Source organism: Symsagittifera roscoffensis, chromosome 2 (assembly GCF_963678635.1).
Source record: "Symsagittifera roscoffensis chromosome 2, txSymRosc1.1, whole genome shotgun sequence".
Taxonomy (NCBI): Eukaryota; Metazoa; Xenacoelomorpha; order Acoela; family Convolutidae; genus Symsagittifera; species Symsagittifera roscoffensis.
The window spans coordinates 35,195,946-35,214,708 of NC_087063.1; the positions used below are offsets into that span (position 1 = coordinate 35,195,946).

Consider the following 18,763-nt stretch of genomic DNA (forward strand, 5'->3'; position numbering starts at 1 on the left):
TTTTAAGGGCTACAGAGCACAGCACTACTTTCAGAGCACTTCTTAAGGTTTGAGATACTCGACCAAACTATTAAAGTGAAATCAAAATTCTGCTGATATGCTATTTGTTTTTGATTGAGACCTTAAACTGAGAAGCAAAGTATTTTTTGCTCGGTAAAGTAAAACAATTCTCCGCATATTTCATAGATTTTGTTGCTTGTGTTAAATCCGATTTTTAATGAGCCTGTGCTACCTGGGTTGAGGTCCCAGACTTTGAAAATCATGCCGCATCCAAACCCAGACCCAAATGGCATAGTTATGCCAAGAGTTTGAATCTGGAAAATCTGGACGTAAAATCTCGCCGCGGGTCATGAAGGTCGCGCTGTGAGTCGCAAATGTCTGGACATACCCAAATAAGCTAGCCTGGAGACTCTTGTTGACATTGCCTAACTGTTATAATAAAATTGGCCATGATAAGCATGTTTGGTCTTCTTTTTGAACCTTTTAAGACAACTCGTTACACAATAAAGTATGAAATAGATGCTCGTCTGAGGCAAGAGGGAGAGAAAAAAAAGCCGAAAAAAAAACACTTGAGTTCGTAAGCGATATCTTAGGACGTTAAAACTAATGTTAATCCATTGGTTCGAAAACGACAACTTCAGCCTGCAACACAGTAAATGCACTCATTATACAATCATTAACTAAATGTTTTAGACATTCACCGTTTTATTTCCAGACTTTCGCAACTCTATGTCCAGGCTTTGCAGTTTTCCAGACATTCACGATGTTCCAGATTTTTGCATTTTAAGACCAGACTTTCTAAACTTTTCAGTTTTTTAAGCTTCTACAGAGTCCATGGACAAAACCAATGTTGGTCGTGTCAGTCGCGCTGTTGCACGTCGGTTTGCGCCAGTCGCGCCGTTCCCTGGATTACGCCGTCGTGGTCTTGAACTGCGCCAGTCGCGCCGTTGCTAAAGGACTCTTCTCGGTGATGGAAATCTGGAAATGGTGAAGTTGTTACGCTAATTACGAAAGTCACGAACGATCTTTCCGGTCTGAAAAAGGCAAAATTTGGTCGCACCGATCGCGCTGATTGCGCCGCTTCCTGGGTCGCTCCGGTGGCGCCTCGTCACTGGAAATAGCATAGTTAGGTCGCAAAAATCTGAACGTACCGAATATCGAAACCAAAAGGCTGACGCGATGGATCGGTGGAGAGTCCTAGCAAGTTTGCGAGGACTAAGGGGTCGGTATATGTCTCGAATTGGACAATAGTTGCTTGAGTGGGCGGTGATGCTATTATTGATAAAATCGCTATTATTGATAAGCTGCGGTGGATCTTTTTGGTCACGAAAGTCTGAAATCCCAATTTTCATATGCCAAAATATGGTCGCGATAGCCTGGATATAAGTCGCAAACCTTTACTCGGGTGCTGTTCAAATAATGTTTGGAAAACTTACTGAATGAAAAAGAATTAATTATTCAGAACACTGAAAAACTTTTTCAATAAAGTTTACCCACCATATTGAAACCTTTAAAAGTAAAAATCTGATTGAAACTGCAACGAAGAAGCTTTTATTTTTTTTATCTGCAGAAACATTTCCACCTCAGTTTTTGTCTCTTGGAGGAATCTTGCAGCTCTGTGGTTCTCTGCCTCAGCATTGCAGTTTCTCGGGAAGTCTCTTTGTAGTGCACCAGTTTAGCTAAAATCAGAACACAATCAAGGTTTTATATGTCAATATTTGTCACCAGATTTTTACAAACAGCCAATTTTTGCAATTATTAGACAACTATTTTCTGACAAACTAATAAAAAAGAGATATTTTGTGTTTTTGAGGAAGTTACATGTCTAAAAAATCTTCTGGTTATCGAGTTCAAACGTAGACGAACCTAGTGTTTGAAAAGTATTCAGCACATTACTCCCAGATTTCGCCGACATTTCCATGTAAACTGCCCCATTTGCGTTCGCCAAACACTTGCCCTCCTGAACAAGCAAATTAGTCAAATCACAAGGCATCGGTTTAGTTCAAAAGCAGATAAGTCTCAGAGAATGCTCCAAAGGTATCGACTGTGATGCCATATTGAATCTTGATTCAGAATTGTTTAAAAAACAGTATTTAGAAAAAAGTCTGTGTCAAAAAAAGTTCTGAACTTATTGCTATTCAGACAAAAATTTAGCGTAGAGCGGATGAAATAGTTTCTTCACGAGGAAAAAAAATCAGGAAAATAAATTCTGTTTATCACGAATTCATTTATACACTATGTATTTGAAAATTTCTGTCACGTATCTCGCCAGGCTCAAGTTATTTAATTTAGGCACTTTTAAGCTATATCTTATCTTATGCCAATGTTTTTACATTTAGAAATCTTTAGAAATTTTTAAAAAATTAATAAAGCCATGCAAACACTGTTAAATGCTGAAACTAAATAAAGAGTTTTGAAAGAACTAATTTGACCTACGTTATAGGCTGTTAAGCTATCTGTTCTTATAAGTGGCGTTTTGTTAAATAAGTTTTAGAAAATTAAAAATCATGATCATTCTTTTTGTTCCAATTTATTCTAATAAGCTCAGCTTAGAAAATTATTTGCAAGAAAATAAGAAGCCACCCACTTGAAAGCTTAAAAATAAGAAATGGGAGAAGAAGTCACTTATAAAGGATTTCTTTGGTCTAAAACATCATTATAATCGATTCGCATGTTGCACTCAGACAACAAAAGGGAATCGAAAATCGATTATCTTCCATTGTTTTTATCAATTTAACAGTAATTATAATCCATCTAGACTGGATTAACTAAACTGGATTTCGTTAACTATCATTAACTATCCAATCAACTAAACTGGATTTTTCTTCACTTTCTTTTTGTTTCCGCGCCGTGCAAAACTTTATAAGAATTTCTGCATTTATAAAAATCAGTAGCGCGGAAATTTTGCAAAGGGGTGTGTGGCCTACTGCTACCCGATTTCAAAAACTACACAAACTGCAAAACGAATCCATTAACCTCTCTCCTCCCCTAACCTGCCCCTACGCCTAAACCAACCCGCCCCATCCACTTGAACCATTTTTCTGAAAAAATGGTGAAAAATACCATTTTTGGAAAAATTTTGTAATCAAATTGCAGTTTCCTGCACTATATTTCCTGCAGAACAGTCCACATGCAATTTCAACCCCCCCCCCCCACTCAAAGTTTCTAAAACAATTAGCGTCAGATACCTTGCTTTTTTCCTTTAGCTGCCGAAAACATAATGATGGAGGGACCAAACGTTGAAAAATCATTTTTAGTTATTCACAGCCAATCAGTATTGAATATCAAACAATCTCACATAAACAGAAAAATCTTAAAGAAAATGAACAAAACCAGGCCACTAAAGTTTATATTGATTTATTTTAAAAAATAAGCAGATATCTGAACTTCCATTAATTGCGAATTGAAGTTGGATATTGGAAAGAACTTTTTTTCAATTTTAAGAGTTTAAAAAAGTGAAACAAAAAAAATGTATTGTATATCTGCCCGAATTATGCGATAAATGCCAGTAAAATTTTGCTGAGCCGATATAGGTTCTTTTCTGCTAATAATACTTTTAGTACACATCAATTAGCCAATTAGCAGAACAGTCCACATGCAATTTCAACCCCCCCCCCCCCCACTCAAAGTTTCTAAAACAATTAGCGTCAGATACCTTGCTTTTTTCCTTTAGCTGCCGAAAACCAGATGGCGTCTAGCATAATGATGGAGGGACCAAACGTTGAAAAATCATTTTTAGTTATTCACAGCCAATCAGTATTGAATATCAAACAACCTCACATAAACAGAAAAATCTTAAAGAAAATGAACAAAACCAGGCCACTAAAGTTTATATTGATTTATTTTAAAAAATAAGCAGATATCTGAACTTCCATTAATTGCGAATTGAAGTTGGATATTGGAAAGAACTTTTTTTCAATTTTAAGAGTTTAAAAAAGTGAAACAAAAAAAATGTATTGTATATCTGCCCGAATTATGCGATAAATGCCAGTAAAATTTTGCTGAGCCGATATAGGTTCTTTTCTGCTAATAATACTTTTAGTACACATCAATTAGCCACTACGAGCGTCTAATGATTTTGATTTGTTAGAAATTTTTCATCTTCAGGTTCTTCTATCATGAAAATGCTCCCTTCTAGGCATCTCTAAAAAACACAACTGATCTTCACCAGAACTTTAAATTATTTCACCAAAACTAAATACTTGATTCAGTAAATTGGCAGGAAAGCATGCGCAATTGCATTACATGTCATTGTACTGCATAAATACCACGTTTTGCAGGTTGTCGTTTTTTCTTCAAGCTAAGTATGCGTTTCATTTGTTCCACCTTATGTTGCAGTTTTACAAAGTTTCTGCTTCGTTTTTATTCATATTTATGATTACGAGGCCAAACTGTGCACTGGAAAGGCGCACAATTTTGTGTCTGTATGTTCCTAGATTCCACAGAAAAGTCTTTATGCATCTTAAAATTTTGTGGTAACGATCAAAGGAAGTACAGAACAAAAGAAGAACGAAGGAAGCGTCCTTGTAGCGGAATCCGCTTACTATGCACAAAATGCACAGTTTGGCCTCGTAATGATGTAGCATATGTGCAATTTTTTTGTAACAGCTGTGCTGCATTTAAGCTAGCTTTTTGCGAATTTGTAAGTGGCAACATAGGGCAATTTAAGATTTAATTCAGTTTATTCTGCGTTCTTCAAGTTTTTTGCGCAATTTCATGTGTCAATTTTGTGTGTCTTTTGTGATTTGCATTCTGGCATAATTACACAACATGTTTGCGCTTTTTCTTTTCAATTGACTTTATTTTGTTATTCTTTTGAAATTAGCCAGCTGATGACTTGAATACAAAAAATAACCAGACTGCTTGTATCAGGTCGAGGCCTTGAATTTTCCGACTGCATTTTAATTTCTAGAAGAAAAACGTATGAAAAGCTTTTCTCAACCGAAACTGTTTCAAAAGATATCTTGACTTGGTTTAAAAATCAAACAATACAAATTATTGGGTGAAAGTTTTGGTAAAATGAAAGCAACTTTAGCATGAAAAAAAATTTGACAAAAAAAGATGTTCATCGTACAATTTCGTATCTGTTCTTCATACAATTTTATAAAAAAAATTACGAATTTGAGGTAAGAAAAAATTCAATCACCTCAGTGATTGCAAACTTGCTTCTGTGCGCGAATAAAAAAATTTCAAAAAAAATTGAACACATGACATTTTGTGTCCATAACGTAGTCCAGGTTGAGTTTTTCACCCTAAAAAATCAATAAATAAAAATCAAGTATTTTTTCAAAAACACAATCGTTAATTTTATTTTTCATATGCTAAAATAGATCTAAATTTGAAGGAAACAAGCTTTTTTAAATTATCTGAACTATCTGGGTGGTAACTGTCACTTACACACTGAGTTTTTTGTCATAGAAATCCTTGGTTGTTGTGTATTTGAATAATACACAAAACTTCGAAACAACATTTTTTTGCATATTCATTTATGGAAAATAATCTTATAATTTTAAACAGTATAAAAAGCATGCAATACAATTTTTTCAGTCCATGAAAATGTGTCAAACTGTATGTCAAATTTTTTCATAAAATGAAATTGTATGACAGGCGTTTTTTTGTCAAGCCAGGTAAGTGAAATTATATATTGTGATGAAAATTTTAATGAAAAATTCACTTTATATTTTGAGGTTTTTTGAAAATCTTTTCCCACAGGCTCTGTAAAGTTCAAAGTAATATATTTTGCATAGAACAAATTGTTAAATCGTCCAAAAAGCATGCCGCCAATCCAAATTTGAACCTTTTCTAGGTCGGATTAGTTTTCTGCTTACGCGCTAACAGCATGAAATATATAGCGCGTTATTTGTCCCAAATTGGCAATTCTTAAACCTCAATAACTTTACAAAAAAAGATCACAGGTGAAATATCTTTTCAAATTTAAGCTCAGGACAACAATATCTTTCGATTGATATTTAAAAAATTCCGTCAAAATTGGCTTGTTAAAAAGTCGAAATTCGTCTGAAGAAAAATAATCCACCCGAGCACAAAAATTCCGTTACTTTCGTGACGAAAGTCGGAACACAAACATATAGAACAATACAGGAAAACGCCTACACATAAATACAATTTCAAAAAATAAGAAGAACCAAAACACATGATTTGAAGAACCAAAACACATGATTTGAAGAACCAAAACACATGATTTGAGTCCTGCAAGAATAATTGAAACCGATTAGCCTGCTTCAACTCAATTTGAAACAGTTATTCGAAAGCGTCGAAATTTGGGTTCAGTTACCTCGCTCACGCGTTGATCATTATACATAAGTATAAAATCGCGCATATTATAGTACAGCAAATTGATAATCTGTCGAACTTAAAACTTTCACAAATTCACAAAAAAAGATCGCAGGTTAAACAAACTTGCGATACCTCACACACATAGCATTGCAAGCTAGCAGACAGAAAATGAAACAAAAACAATTAGAAAATTTCGAAAAACCACAAAATTTGCAGAAATTTGTCTGAAATGATGTTCAATTTAAAAACACAATAACTGGCGTTTAATAAGTATATCACTTTGTTTATTCCAGAGCGTGTGAGTTATGATTTTAAAATAAAACCTCAAAAAAATTGTCTGAAATTTTTTTTTGAAATTTTTATCACTTGTAATAATTTCAACTAGCCGGGTTGATAAAAACGCTTGTCATACAATTTCATACATTTTTTTGTCGAAGTTTTCCAAAAAGTGCCTACAACCGCCTTTTTGGCCTTTTAAAAAAAAAATTACCTGCGGCGCAGAAAATTTGGAAAAATTTGGGTCCTTATAGTGGTTTGGGAGAGCTCAGAAAATCAATTTGTTCGACCTAGAAAAAATGTTGACAAAATTTTTGAATTTTGTTTTTGAAAATCCCCCCTCGAGAAATTCCTAGATCTGCGCTTGCCAAAATTCAAAGTTTTGCATTAAAATCTAATGATCCAAAAGATCTATTGACAAGTTAGTTTTGCAATTCACCAAATTTGACTTTAGTTTTTTATTTTTCATCCAAGGCTGTGCCATTTTTTCCAGTAATTCTCTCCATTACAAGAAAAAAAATGAGAGGAGATAGTTTTTTTTTAATTTTTCCTTTAGATTCCTATGTGCATCAGTTTTTCGTTTAGACTAGAATAGATGAATAGCCTTTCCGACAACCAAATTGCGTTTTGATCCGAATATTTGAACCGAATATAGAAAACTGTTTTTATCTCGGTGAAGAAAATTTCCCGAAAGTTTTTCTAAATTCAGGATAACCTACAATTATGCGCCTGTAGTCTCCTGCTTCATCGAGGCTTCCCAGTTTCTGAAGCGCAAGATTTTTTGAGATTTTAGGCGTATCAGGAAAACATGTTATAGCTATTGAGTCGTTAGACCGAATCAGCCAACTACTGACACAAAAAGGAGCTTGCGAGCTAAATAAGTTTTTATCTCGATGTGGTTAGTTAGAATTTCCAGACGCGAGATGATACAAAGATTATGATTCTGATAGTCGCGACTTGAGTCAGGTGGCTCACTTGGAAAATGATGACTCACCTCAGCAGTGACCATGCGCTGTTTGTCCACGTCGCTCTTGTTGGCCACCAGCATCACCACTGCACCTGGTGAGTTCTCACGCATCACTCGCATGTACGACTCAGCTGCTGTGAACGTGTCCTGAAACCAGTGTTTCTATTGAAACAATTGTTCAATTGACTTCTTGAAACAACTTTTTCTAGTTTTTTTGTGAATTTAGCGATCAACTTCTAGTCTAGTGCTCAACCAAAAAATCGTAGTTTGACGCGAATTATGGTCGAGCACAAAGTTGTAACATGTATCGAGTACAGTACATCACAAACCCATTCAGTTAATCACTTTTTGGCTCAATAGCACTGTCAAAACATACCTGATTATTTTGGAAAAATAGATTTACGTCATCATTTTTTTGCGACTTTGGAAAAGGAAAGCGTGTTGCGGATATGTACTGATACCTTAAAAACACCATTTGATGGCTTACTAGTTTGGCCTCGTTTGACTCACATAGCGGGTGATGTCGTAGACTACAAATGCACCCTGTGATCCATTGTAGTACATGGGCAGCAGACTGTTGAACCTCTCCTGTCCAGCTGTGTCCCACACCTTCAGTGTCACACTCTCCCCATTCTCCTTGCCGGTCTGCAATTGAATCTTCTGCAGGTGGAAAGTGGCTGGAAAGAAGAGGGGAATTATTATTGAAAATAACTTGAGCTAGCTGCAGAGCAATAATCAGCACAAAGCTATCCAGCCAAAATTACAACTATCCAGTCACTGAGGCGAACCGTGACGAAAAATTGCGATTTTGCAATTAAATTAATCAGGGAAAACTCACCGAATTTCATAAATAAACACACAATGCAAATATCACAACCTCTAATTACCTCGTACCAAATAGTACTGGCACTTAGTTATTTGTCTAGTTTTGATTGTTAAGCGGATCCCAGGACCGTGGCCCAAAACCTGAAAAATTGCAAACATTGAAAAAAAAGTACCGACTCTGCGTGATTCAAGGAAAACATGTGCAAATTAGAGCACCCGCATTAGAGTTCCATGAATAAAAATTGATTATAATTGAGTTTCCTTGTCAGTGTCCACAAAAGTGAAAACAAATCGATTATAATCAATTAAAAATGGATTAGAATAATACTTTTTTTTCGAGGCAACAAAATCCTTTTTTCATCCATTATAATCAATTCTTTTTTTCACTTTTGTGGACACTGACAATGAAACTAAATTATAGTGGATTTTTTTCAACGTAACCAACTAAAGTTGTTACGTTGGTTGCTTGTTGTTCCATTGAATTTTTTTCTGCCTAAATTTGATATTTTTGTTACTTTTTTATGTTAGTCAAAAACTGAATTTTGTTCCTTTCAACAATTTTGTTAAATTATTAGAAACTTTGGTGGGGGGGGGGGGGTAAAGTTGGAGGTGGACTAATCCCCTTCCATTACCCCATTTACAACAGCCCCTCCCCCATTGTAAAGGAAATGGTTCACATTTTGGGAGTGGGGGTTCAAGTTGGGGGGAGTGGGAGTGGGGGCTCAAGTGGGGGGGGGGGGGGTTTGGCAAACGTTAAGCTGGTGGCTTGTAAGGGAGCAAAGGGGGGTTGGATCGGATTAGGGCGGTGGTGGTGGTTCAGATGGGGGTTGTGTTCTGAGGGGGGTTGTTGAGGTGGGAGGGGGGTTCAGGTGGGCGGTGTTCAGGTGGAGGGTGTTCAGGTGTTGTTCAGGTGGGAGGGGGGTTCAGAAGTGGGGGGGGGGGGGGGTGTGAGCAAAGGGGCAAACTTTACGGGGATCGACGGGGAGTAAAGCTGCAAACGTTTGGGGGGGGAGAGATCTTAATGGAATCTTTTTGCATTTTGAGTTTAGTTTTAAAAATGGATTAGGCCGTACACTCGCTTTACAAAACTTCTGCATAACTCACTGGATACTTGATAAATGCACCGAAATTCTTGCAAAGTTTTGCCCGACGCGGTAAACAAAAAAAAGGAAAAAAATCCATTATAGTGTGATTTCCTACTGATTATAAAATCCATTATAATGGATTCCAAATGAATTATCATTCTTTTTGTTTTGGCGCAAAAAAAAATTTAAATCCATTTTTAGTCCAATTGTGTTGTCTGAACGTAACATGGGAATCAATTATATTTACAACACTATAGACCAAGAAAATCCAATATAATTGATTTGTTTCCACTTTTCTTAAATACGGTCGATCAACATCTTCAGATCCAATCTCAACTAGTTTTTAAACTATCGCGACTAACTTTCATAATTCATTGCGACAATTTTTAAACTATCACGAGTAACTTTCAAACTAAATTGCGACCAATTTATCAGAATAATGTGCATACATCTCGAGTTAGTTTCAGACCATCGCAAATAATTTTCTTAACAGATAGCGTTTAACAGGTATTCACACATTTCGACGCTCATAAATTACTGGCACAATTCGTCCCACACACATTTCGCCCCCTCACATTTAGCCCCCACTTATTTCGCCCTCAATTTGTACATTACAGAAGTGGCGGTTACTTAACTGTGTAATAAATTAGGGACGAAACGTGCAGGTACGAAATGCGTCAAATTATAAGTGTCGAAATGTGTCAGGGGCGCAATGTGCCACTAGATTTAAGAGGGGCGAAATGTGTGGGGGGCGAAACGTGGGACATTCCATTTAACTTCCTGGTTATCGCATCTAACTTAAATTAAAAAAAAAAATTGAGAAAAGTGATTTTTATCAATTATTAATCGATTATAATCTCCCTCTTTTGAAATCAAATTATGATCAGTTATAATTAAAACTGATTATTTATCCGTACATATAATTTTCGATATAATTAAAATCAATTATAATTGATAAAAATTAATATAATCAATTATAACTCCTTTTGTTTGCCCATTTTGTCTTCGAAATTGCATCTAAACTGCTTACCTTTTATACTTTTCGTTGACGTTGGTTCCTGGGAAAATAAGAAAACTGCTTCTAAAGTTTTCAAGTCAATTCATTTTTGAAACGTTTCTTTTTCATATCTTCCCCATTAGAGTTGCTTCATGATTCACATTTTAAGCTTTTTTTACCATCAAAACATCAGCTATTTGAAATTGATTTAGTTTCATGATTGATTCGAAAAATTTATTTTTCACCTACAGGGGGAACCTTTCAACTGAAAGGAAAGGATGTCTTTGAAACTTTTGTTTCGTGGTGGAAATTTGTGTTCAGATGAACCAAAGTGTGACAAGAACTCTCTCTTTGTTATTGGCAGAAAATTAGTAAACCATAAAATATAATTCAAATATTGTTTTGACGAGACAAAATTTTGGCAAAATAAGAGATTATACTTGATTATAACTGATTTTAAGGATGTTTTGTATGAATTACGATAATTATAATCGATTATAAGAAACTATATTTTTTTGGAAAATATCACGATTATAATCAAATATAAATCGTTCAAGCACCTAGTTTTGGCAACTATAATCAATTATAATTGTCAAAAAATCATCATAATAATCCGTTATAATCGGCTACTTACGCCTAAACTTGGATGCGGGTTGTCTTGATGAAATTGCGCACTATCGTTCAGACTATAGTGACCAATTGAGCTATCGTGCGTAGTCAGTCATCAGATAATTTTGTGACTTATTTTCAGACGATCGAGTCTAATTTCAGGACTAGGTCGCGACTAAGTTTCAGACTTACTCTATCGGTATATACTTTTAGACAAAAGCAACTTGTTTTCAGAATAAGTGGTGAGTAATTTTCAGACTATTGCGACCAAAGCTTGGTACTTCAGACTTTAAGCGAATTTTTTGTCGCCTTGTTAACATCGGAGCGATTTTGAAATTATTTGCAGACTTCAAAATGGTTTCAAAAGTTTATGAATAAGCAACTTAAATAAGCATTACCTAAATCGGGTCATTTCGGTTCGCTAAACATATCTGCGAGAAAATATTTGGGGGCTGGTAAAGAGTTTTTTGTAAATAAAAATGTTTTGAAGGCTTAAAGACTTTCAGCTAGGATTGTGCGATATTCTCAATTTCAGGTTCACTTATTACCCATCAAATTTGTCTAAAAACAAAATATTCAACCCATTTTTTTGAAATTGATACGAAGTACTTTTTCAGCAAAAAGATATGTTCGGGACAAATAAAGTCAGCTGGCGAAAGAAAAAAAAGAGTACAAAAGTATTTAAAACTCTATAATGCAGGCCGATGGGCCCGAGAGTTTACTGAATAATTATCACCGGACAGATTGAGACTGAAACATCTTTACCTCCGACTGTGCTGGCGAGGTTGTCGCTGAACTCTCCTTTGGTGAAGAACTGGCAGATGGAACTCTTGCCCACTCCACTGGCGCCCAGAAGCACAATTTTGTAGCTGAAAATGGCCTGGTAGCAAGAACTGGACCTGCTGTGGTCATAATGTCTCGACATTTCAGCACTATTGCTCAATGAAAAAATAAAAATGTTCAGTTATGAGCAGCCTAAATCAAAAATAAGTATGACTAAAAGCAGATATCAACAAGCCTGCAAGAATCAGGCAAAACTATAGTCAGCTGTCGAAACAATGATATCGAAGACAGACAAATGTCTCAAACTAAAGTTGAAGTCCGTATTTTGACCGGAACTTATTTCGAGATCACAAAACCATTTAAAACTTGAATTCTAAAATTAGATTTAAGTTGGTTCACTAAATGGTATTTAATGAAATCCGAACTTGCCTGTTTAAGCCAAGTCTTAAAAATAAATGTTCAAAAAAACTTAGGAAACAAAAGTGAACGGTTTCTGTTTTGTTCTTTGATGTGTTCAGTGACTAAACAGTCCGTAACTCCGAAAAAATTGTTTTATTGCGCCGCCTCACAAAGTACTAGCCTTGGTCATTCCTTATTGAATCCAGAAACAGTGGTTTGCGACAAAAAACTTACTGGCAAAAAGTTTGGCTGGTATAAAAATTCTGTGGGTGAAATTCAAAAATTCTAAAATTCAAAATGAAAAACGTACCTCAAAAACGTACCTCAATAAGCATAGATTAAGATTAGATTACAAACTTTTAATTTTCTCTACAAAAAAATTGCGCACAAAAATTAAATTTACGCCTTGAAAAAAAGTATTTTCCCCAAAACTTCCCAAAACAGTCTGTGGTTGTAAGTCTGAAAGTTTTAGTCTTCACTTCTACTGAATAATTAGATTTGCCACTTTTAACGCATCTACAATTTAAGCAACCTTTAAGGTATTCACTTTGAACGGCGGCTATTAAAAACTCTCAGCTCCTTAGTTGAAAATACTGAACCTCATCCAAGTGCCAAAAATTCGACGTTTTTTCTGTTACTATTACAGTGAGTTTCTCACAACTTAAAACTGTTTTTTGCTAAGAGTGGATCTGGAACGCATCCTGAAGAAAAACAGACAAAAATTGAAAATGTTTAATCAAAAGAAGCTGAAAAACATCCATATAGTGATTGAAACAGATATTTTGTTCAAATAATTTGTTGACAGTTACAAATTGTTTCGAAAAAACTTATAATCGGAAATTTGTTCACTAGTGTTTTTTATCAAATTGCAGAAAAAATAATTAATTTATTTTTCATTGCAGAGAAAAAAACACTGAAGAGTGATGTTTAGCCAACACAATTAGCCCAACTTGACAAATCTCAGTTAGCATAAGTTAAAACTTCTCAGCAGATCTTTTAAGTAAAACATTCTCTGAAAGTATTTGATTATGACAGTTATTACTTCAAAATCGGAAAAAAAACAAAATTCAGAATTTATTTGTTTGGTGTTGAATAGATAAACCAAAAATCCTCATGAATAAAACTAAACAATTTATAAGTTATTCGATATCCTAACAAAACAAATATTGTGATTCCCTGTATATTTGTGTCTGACAACAGCAAAAAGACTGGCCTGACCAGATTTTTAGGATATATCCTTTTGGAATCCGAGCAAAGGCTTTAATATAATTTTCTAGAGTATTTTTGGGGTACTAGATTTGACCTGGAAAAAAGGCGTCTTATGCCATGAAGTCTCACAGTTTGATTGAGAGTGCTCGGAACAAAAATTGAAACATCGGTTCGTCTATGTACAACATACATACTGTAGTATTGCAAATACTACACTAACTTATGGTTCCACTTAGTTTTCTAAAATTTTAGATATCCTTCCGATTTAAATAATTCTTTAAAAATTGGACTCACTTTTTTCTGTTACTTTTGGCATGGATATTCAAAAGAAGTAAGTCGCCAGTTAGGTTGACTGGTTTAGTTTCTTGCCTTGAAAAGCAGACAGAGCGGCGACAAAGCCCCCAGTCCTGTTGCGATCTTAACAAAAGACTATGAACTTTTAAGACTCAAAACTGATAAATTGCCCTGATCCTCAAATTATTGACTTTTTATGCTACAAAATTAATAGTTGTAAATGTCAATTTCATCAAGAGTATGAAGAAAAAAGGGAAAATGTAGCTCGAAGTCTAGACTGCAGGTAGAGATTTGTCTCAGCAGACAAAAAGCTGAGAAATAAATAAACCTGAATCTTCAGAATTTTTTTCCCCACTAGCTCAGTCGAGTTGAATTATAATGAAAACTATTTTTGGAAAATATAACGTTCCAGAGCTGACAAATGTAAGATTCTATTGTTTTCCTTCAACTTAAATTACTATAAATTACCCTTAATACTCCAAACCTACTTTGGTGTTTAATACACTTGTTCATCCATTTATAACTAATTTATACTTTTTAAATGTTTCAACAACTCTTTCAATTTATCTATTTATATAGATACTATTTCGACTCTAAGACCAGATTGACTATGATGTAAGATATCATCTAGTTTGAGACTTATGCTTAATTTAAGTAACTAATTAAAATAAAGGGATCGATCAATCGACCCCACTGTTTCTTTCAGTAAATCTGGTGGGACCGATGTTTCATTTTTTATGAACAAATGGTTACTAAATGGATAGAAATTGGTTTAGACTCAGCTAAAAATTGATTTTATTTACCTGAACTGTAATTACTTAACAAATTCTAGTTTAATTCCAGCGTTTTTTAGTTGTATATATCATAGAGGAATTCGATATGACAGAATTTGATGAAATTTAACTATTAACAGTTCTTTGTACTAATAATTTTCAATTCACTTCCTCATTTTGGATTTATTTTTACAAATTTATAGATGAATTTTCAACTAATTAAATCTGAGTTATATCTATCTTTCTTGGGCTTATATTGACCAAGTTTTGAGTAAAATTTAGATGAATTGGAGTTTTATTATCCTAAATGGCTTAATTTGATCAAAGTGGTAAGTTTTAGGTAATTGTGCTTATTCTGACCACAATTGGGTAAAACTTAGATTATTTTAAGGTTTATTTAGCTTAATTGTCTTTCTTTTAGCCAAAATGTAGTGAATCTTAGATTTATACTGAACTAAAGTAGCTTAAAAGGCTCTACTTTGGCCAGAATTGGGTACTTTTTTGGTTCATTTGATCTTTAATTTTCTCAACTGTGCTTATTTTGACCAAAAATGGGTTAAAAAATGTTAAGATGGGAGTTTATTTGGCTTATTCGGATTTATTCTGACTTAATTTGGGCAATTTTTTTTGAAATGGAAGTTTATCTGGCTTAATTGGGCTCAATTGGACATAAACTGGGCAAAATTTTGTTGAAATAGACATTTATCTAGCTGAATTGATCACATCTTAAATGGAAGTTGTTAATTGGGTCATTTTTTGGTTAAATGGAAGTTTATCTAGTTTGATTAGACTTCTTTTGACTGAAATTGGGCCAACTTCTTTTAGCATAGAAATTCATTGGCTTAATCGGATTTATTTTGACCGTAAAAGGGCAAAATTCTGTTAAAATGGATAATAATTTAGCCTAATCGGACTTGTTTTGACAGGATTAGGGCAGAACTTTGTTAAAATGGAAGTTTATCTAATTTAATCGGACTTATTTTGACCAAAATTGGACCATTTTTTTTTTAAAATGGAAGTTTATCTAAATTAATCGGACTTAATTTGACCAAAATTGGACCAAAATCCTTCAAAATGGAAGTTTCTCTAATTTGACCGGACCTATTTTAACTGCACTTAGGGGTTTTTTAGTTGTAATTTTGTTTCTTATTTAGCTCATCTGTGTGTAGTTCATTGTAATTTTCATTGAACTTCTCTCAATTTGGTGGTCGAAATAGATTTAGTCGGAAAAACTCACGTTATAGTTCCTTCCTTAGTGAGTGTAGATAGTTCCTATCCTAAAATGGGCCAAACAGTCTCTCCCTGTTGAGATAACCAAGTTTAGAGTTAAGTTAAGTTAGGTTAGAGGATAACCTCGCAAAAGGGTGAAAAAAAAATGAGGCACAATTGCACAATGAGGAATTGAGACTGAATCTCAACTTAGCACAGGCTTGATTTTGAAGATCATATGTGAAACTAATTTATCAACCATTTAGAGGGCACTTGATAACATAAAGGGCCCCTTACCCCTTTTTAAGAATAAAGTTGAAGATTTAATAAGTTTTTGAGCATTTTTGGAATGTCTGTTTGAAAGATAAAAATGTAAATAGTTAGGTTAACCTATGTCAGTAAAGCTGTTTTAGATGAAACATTCCTTAAATTGTCTAAATTAATAATTATACTAGCCGGTGTGGTCAGTGAACGTTTCCTTTTAATTGGTATATAGTACTTGAAATAGTAATGGGTTCAAATTTCATGAGATAAATTTAGCAGAAAGCTGCCATAGACTGATGAGCGATAGAGAAGATATTGATAACCTTGACTCTATCGAGGACCATCTGGTAATAGGGCGGTCAATTAGATTTCGGTCTGTTGAGTCAGTTAGATTAGATAACCTCTGTCTCTAGCTTTTCGAAGTTGGAAACTAACTAACAGAAACTAACTTTCCTAATATTTTGCACTAAGTAAAATTACTTATTTTGTTTTCAGACTAAATATGCTTTAAGTAGTAGTTCTCTGCTCAATTCGCACCAGATTTACAAGAAGAAACAAAAACAAAAAATGGCAAAAAAAATCGCATATCCAGAACTAGCGCTCGAAAAAAAAGAAGCTTAGACCCATATGAATAAAAAGAGATCTTTTAAAATATATTAGAGAACTAGATGCGAATCAAGACACATATGATAACAGACATTTAGTTTTCTTCGGTTCAATAAAAAGAAGTGTGGCCTCCCAATGAACCAGGAAATGAAATTTTATAGAAAAAGGGCAGAAATGCTTCTACAATTTTATTTTAAAAAACACAAAAAAATCAATACTGTTATGGTTAAGAATCTCAGAGAGTCAAAATATTTATATCAAAAGATCAATCGGCAAAGCAATAAAATATAAATAGTATCGAATACAATTTTATGATTAAACAGGAAAGTATAGAAACTATTCTCTAAACATGTTGCATACTATTTTTAAAGCTAGAGTGATCCACCTAATATGTTTAATAATCTTTGACGTATAATTTTTTAAGGCTCATTGGGTTGTTCTTGTTGTTTGAGTCAAGTTCACTTCAAACTCAGGCGGTTTTATGACTGAAAAAACCAGTATGAGAGTTCATGGAAAAAAATCTTTTTCAATTGCATTCGAAGCGGACAGCATACTTGGGTTGAAACCTTTGATGTATCAAGTAGCCGGTGTAAAATGTAGCAAGCCATTTAGAACAAATAAATTTCTTGCCCTCGGAATCCTCCTATTGCATATAGAGGAACTGATAGGTTGATTATGAATTTCGATTAGGCTCAAAGTTACAAAAAACACACTAGCAGGAAAACATTGGAAAGGAAATCTCATCTCCCAAACTTCTTGAAGTTGCTTTAATCAAAGATTAGATAATTTACAAAAACGGGAGATCAAAATTTTTGACCCCACCAGTCGTAGATTTCTGCCAACATTGTTTGTATTACTTGTAGCTTGTAATAAATTATACCACTTAAGTTGGTGACCAACGAAAAACAAAGTTGGTGGCTATATGAAGCCTTCAAGACTCGAATGATACTCACCCCTCAACAACGTGGTCTATTTCATATTTTTTTGTCCAAAAAGAAAAAACACGCATGCATGTCATCATTTAGCTTTTAAAAGTTTTTTAAATATAATTGCTTATTAAAAACTATAACTTTCAATTTGCTCAAACACTCACCTGTTTGATTATTTTGATATAATCAGAGATCCTTGAGACCTAATATAACCAGTTTTAGAAAACTTTAAAGGTTTTTTTCTAAATTGACTTAATCTCAGACAAAAAATCTCTGTAAAACTTTGGAAACAATTAATTTCCGTCAGTGCAACAAATCATTTTTTTAAATATAAGATATGCATTTTTTTGCCATAATTGCCATTCATTAGCCAATTTTAATAGCTGATGAAGTTAGTTAAGATATAATGAGAAATACTCGAAATACAAAATCTCTTTTGCTTAGGACAATTTTTTGCCTAGCTCTGAATATTAATTTCGTGCTTAATTACAACATCCTAATTGAAGTCCATCATGTACTTGCTAGTGTGAACACAATTTGTTTTTTCTCAGATCAATCGAAAGCGATTCTTTATTAAGAAAAAAGTACCGGTTTCAATGGAAGAGCAATAACAATTGAAAACACAAGCTCTCGATACTTTCAAATTGCCAATGTTTTCGTGAACCAGCATAACACAATCGATATCAACTTGAGTTCCCAATAAAAAAGATAACACTCGTTCAAATGTGCCAGTTTCTTCTGATAGTTTACTTTTTCTCCTTTTTCTAGTTTACTCATTCTCCTTTTATGATTTTCTTTTTCTACTTTTATATAGTTCTCTCAAAATTTGTTTATTCAATCGTATCAACAAACTGCACCGTAAGTCTTGAAGACGTGTCTAACAATGACACTACCCGAGTGCACAAACCCATGGCTGCACAAACCATTGCATTTACTTTTCTTTATCAATTTTCACTGCGGTGGGTTCGTTTATGACACAAGAAAACCCATTACAGAGGAAACACTTAACAAAGAGGACACAATAATTACCATTTTTGAAATTACTTACCATAGAAAAATTACCAATTTTCGATTGTGTACGACACACATTTCCTCTTTTATCTGATTCTGTAAGACACAAAAAATTGACTATTCAAATGATCTCTAACAACGTAGTGCAAACCGGTATTAAACTGGAAGCTCGTACAGAGACTAGACAAGGGCGGAGTCACAAGAAGAACGAACAATAAAGATTCCATTGGATT

The 18,763-nt window shown here is 34.1% G+C and overlaps 1 protein-coding gene across 1 annotated transcript; it reads right to left on the minus strand.

Moving 5' to 3' along the window:
• Positions 1-8,023: 8,023 nt before the first annotated feature.
• LOC134839821 (ras-related protein RabC-like) lies at positions 8,024-12,004 on the minus strand. Its single transcript, XM_063855443.1, has 2 exons — positions 11,819-12,004; positions 8,024-8,214 (listed from the first exon to the last, which is right to left on the minus strand). Exons 1-2 carry the CDS (start codon positions 11,976-11,978, stop codon positions 8,024-8,026), a joined length of 351 nt encoding a protein of 116 aa, XP_063711513.1. The 5' UTR covers positions 11,979-12,004.
• Positions 12,005-18,763: the final 6,759 nt, after the last annotated feature.

Bases quoted from the DNA above. Each gene is read 5' to 3' on its own strand.
- LOC134839821 (XM_063855443.1), bottom strand. From the start codon at position 11,978: ATGTCGAGACATTATGACCACAGCAGGTCCAGTTCTTGCTACCAGGCC. The intron at 8,215-11,818 runs GTAAAGATGTTT...TCTTCTTTCCAG, and splicing joins CCTCGCCAGCACAGTCGGAG to CCACTTTCCACCTGCAGAAG.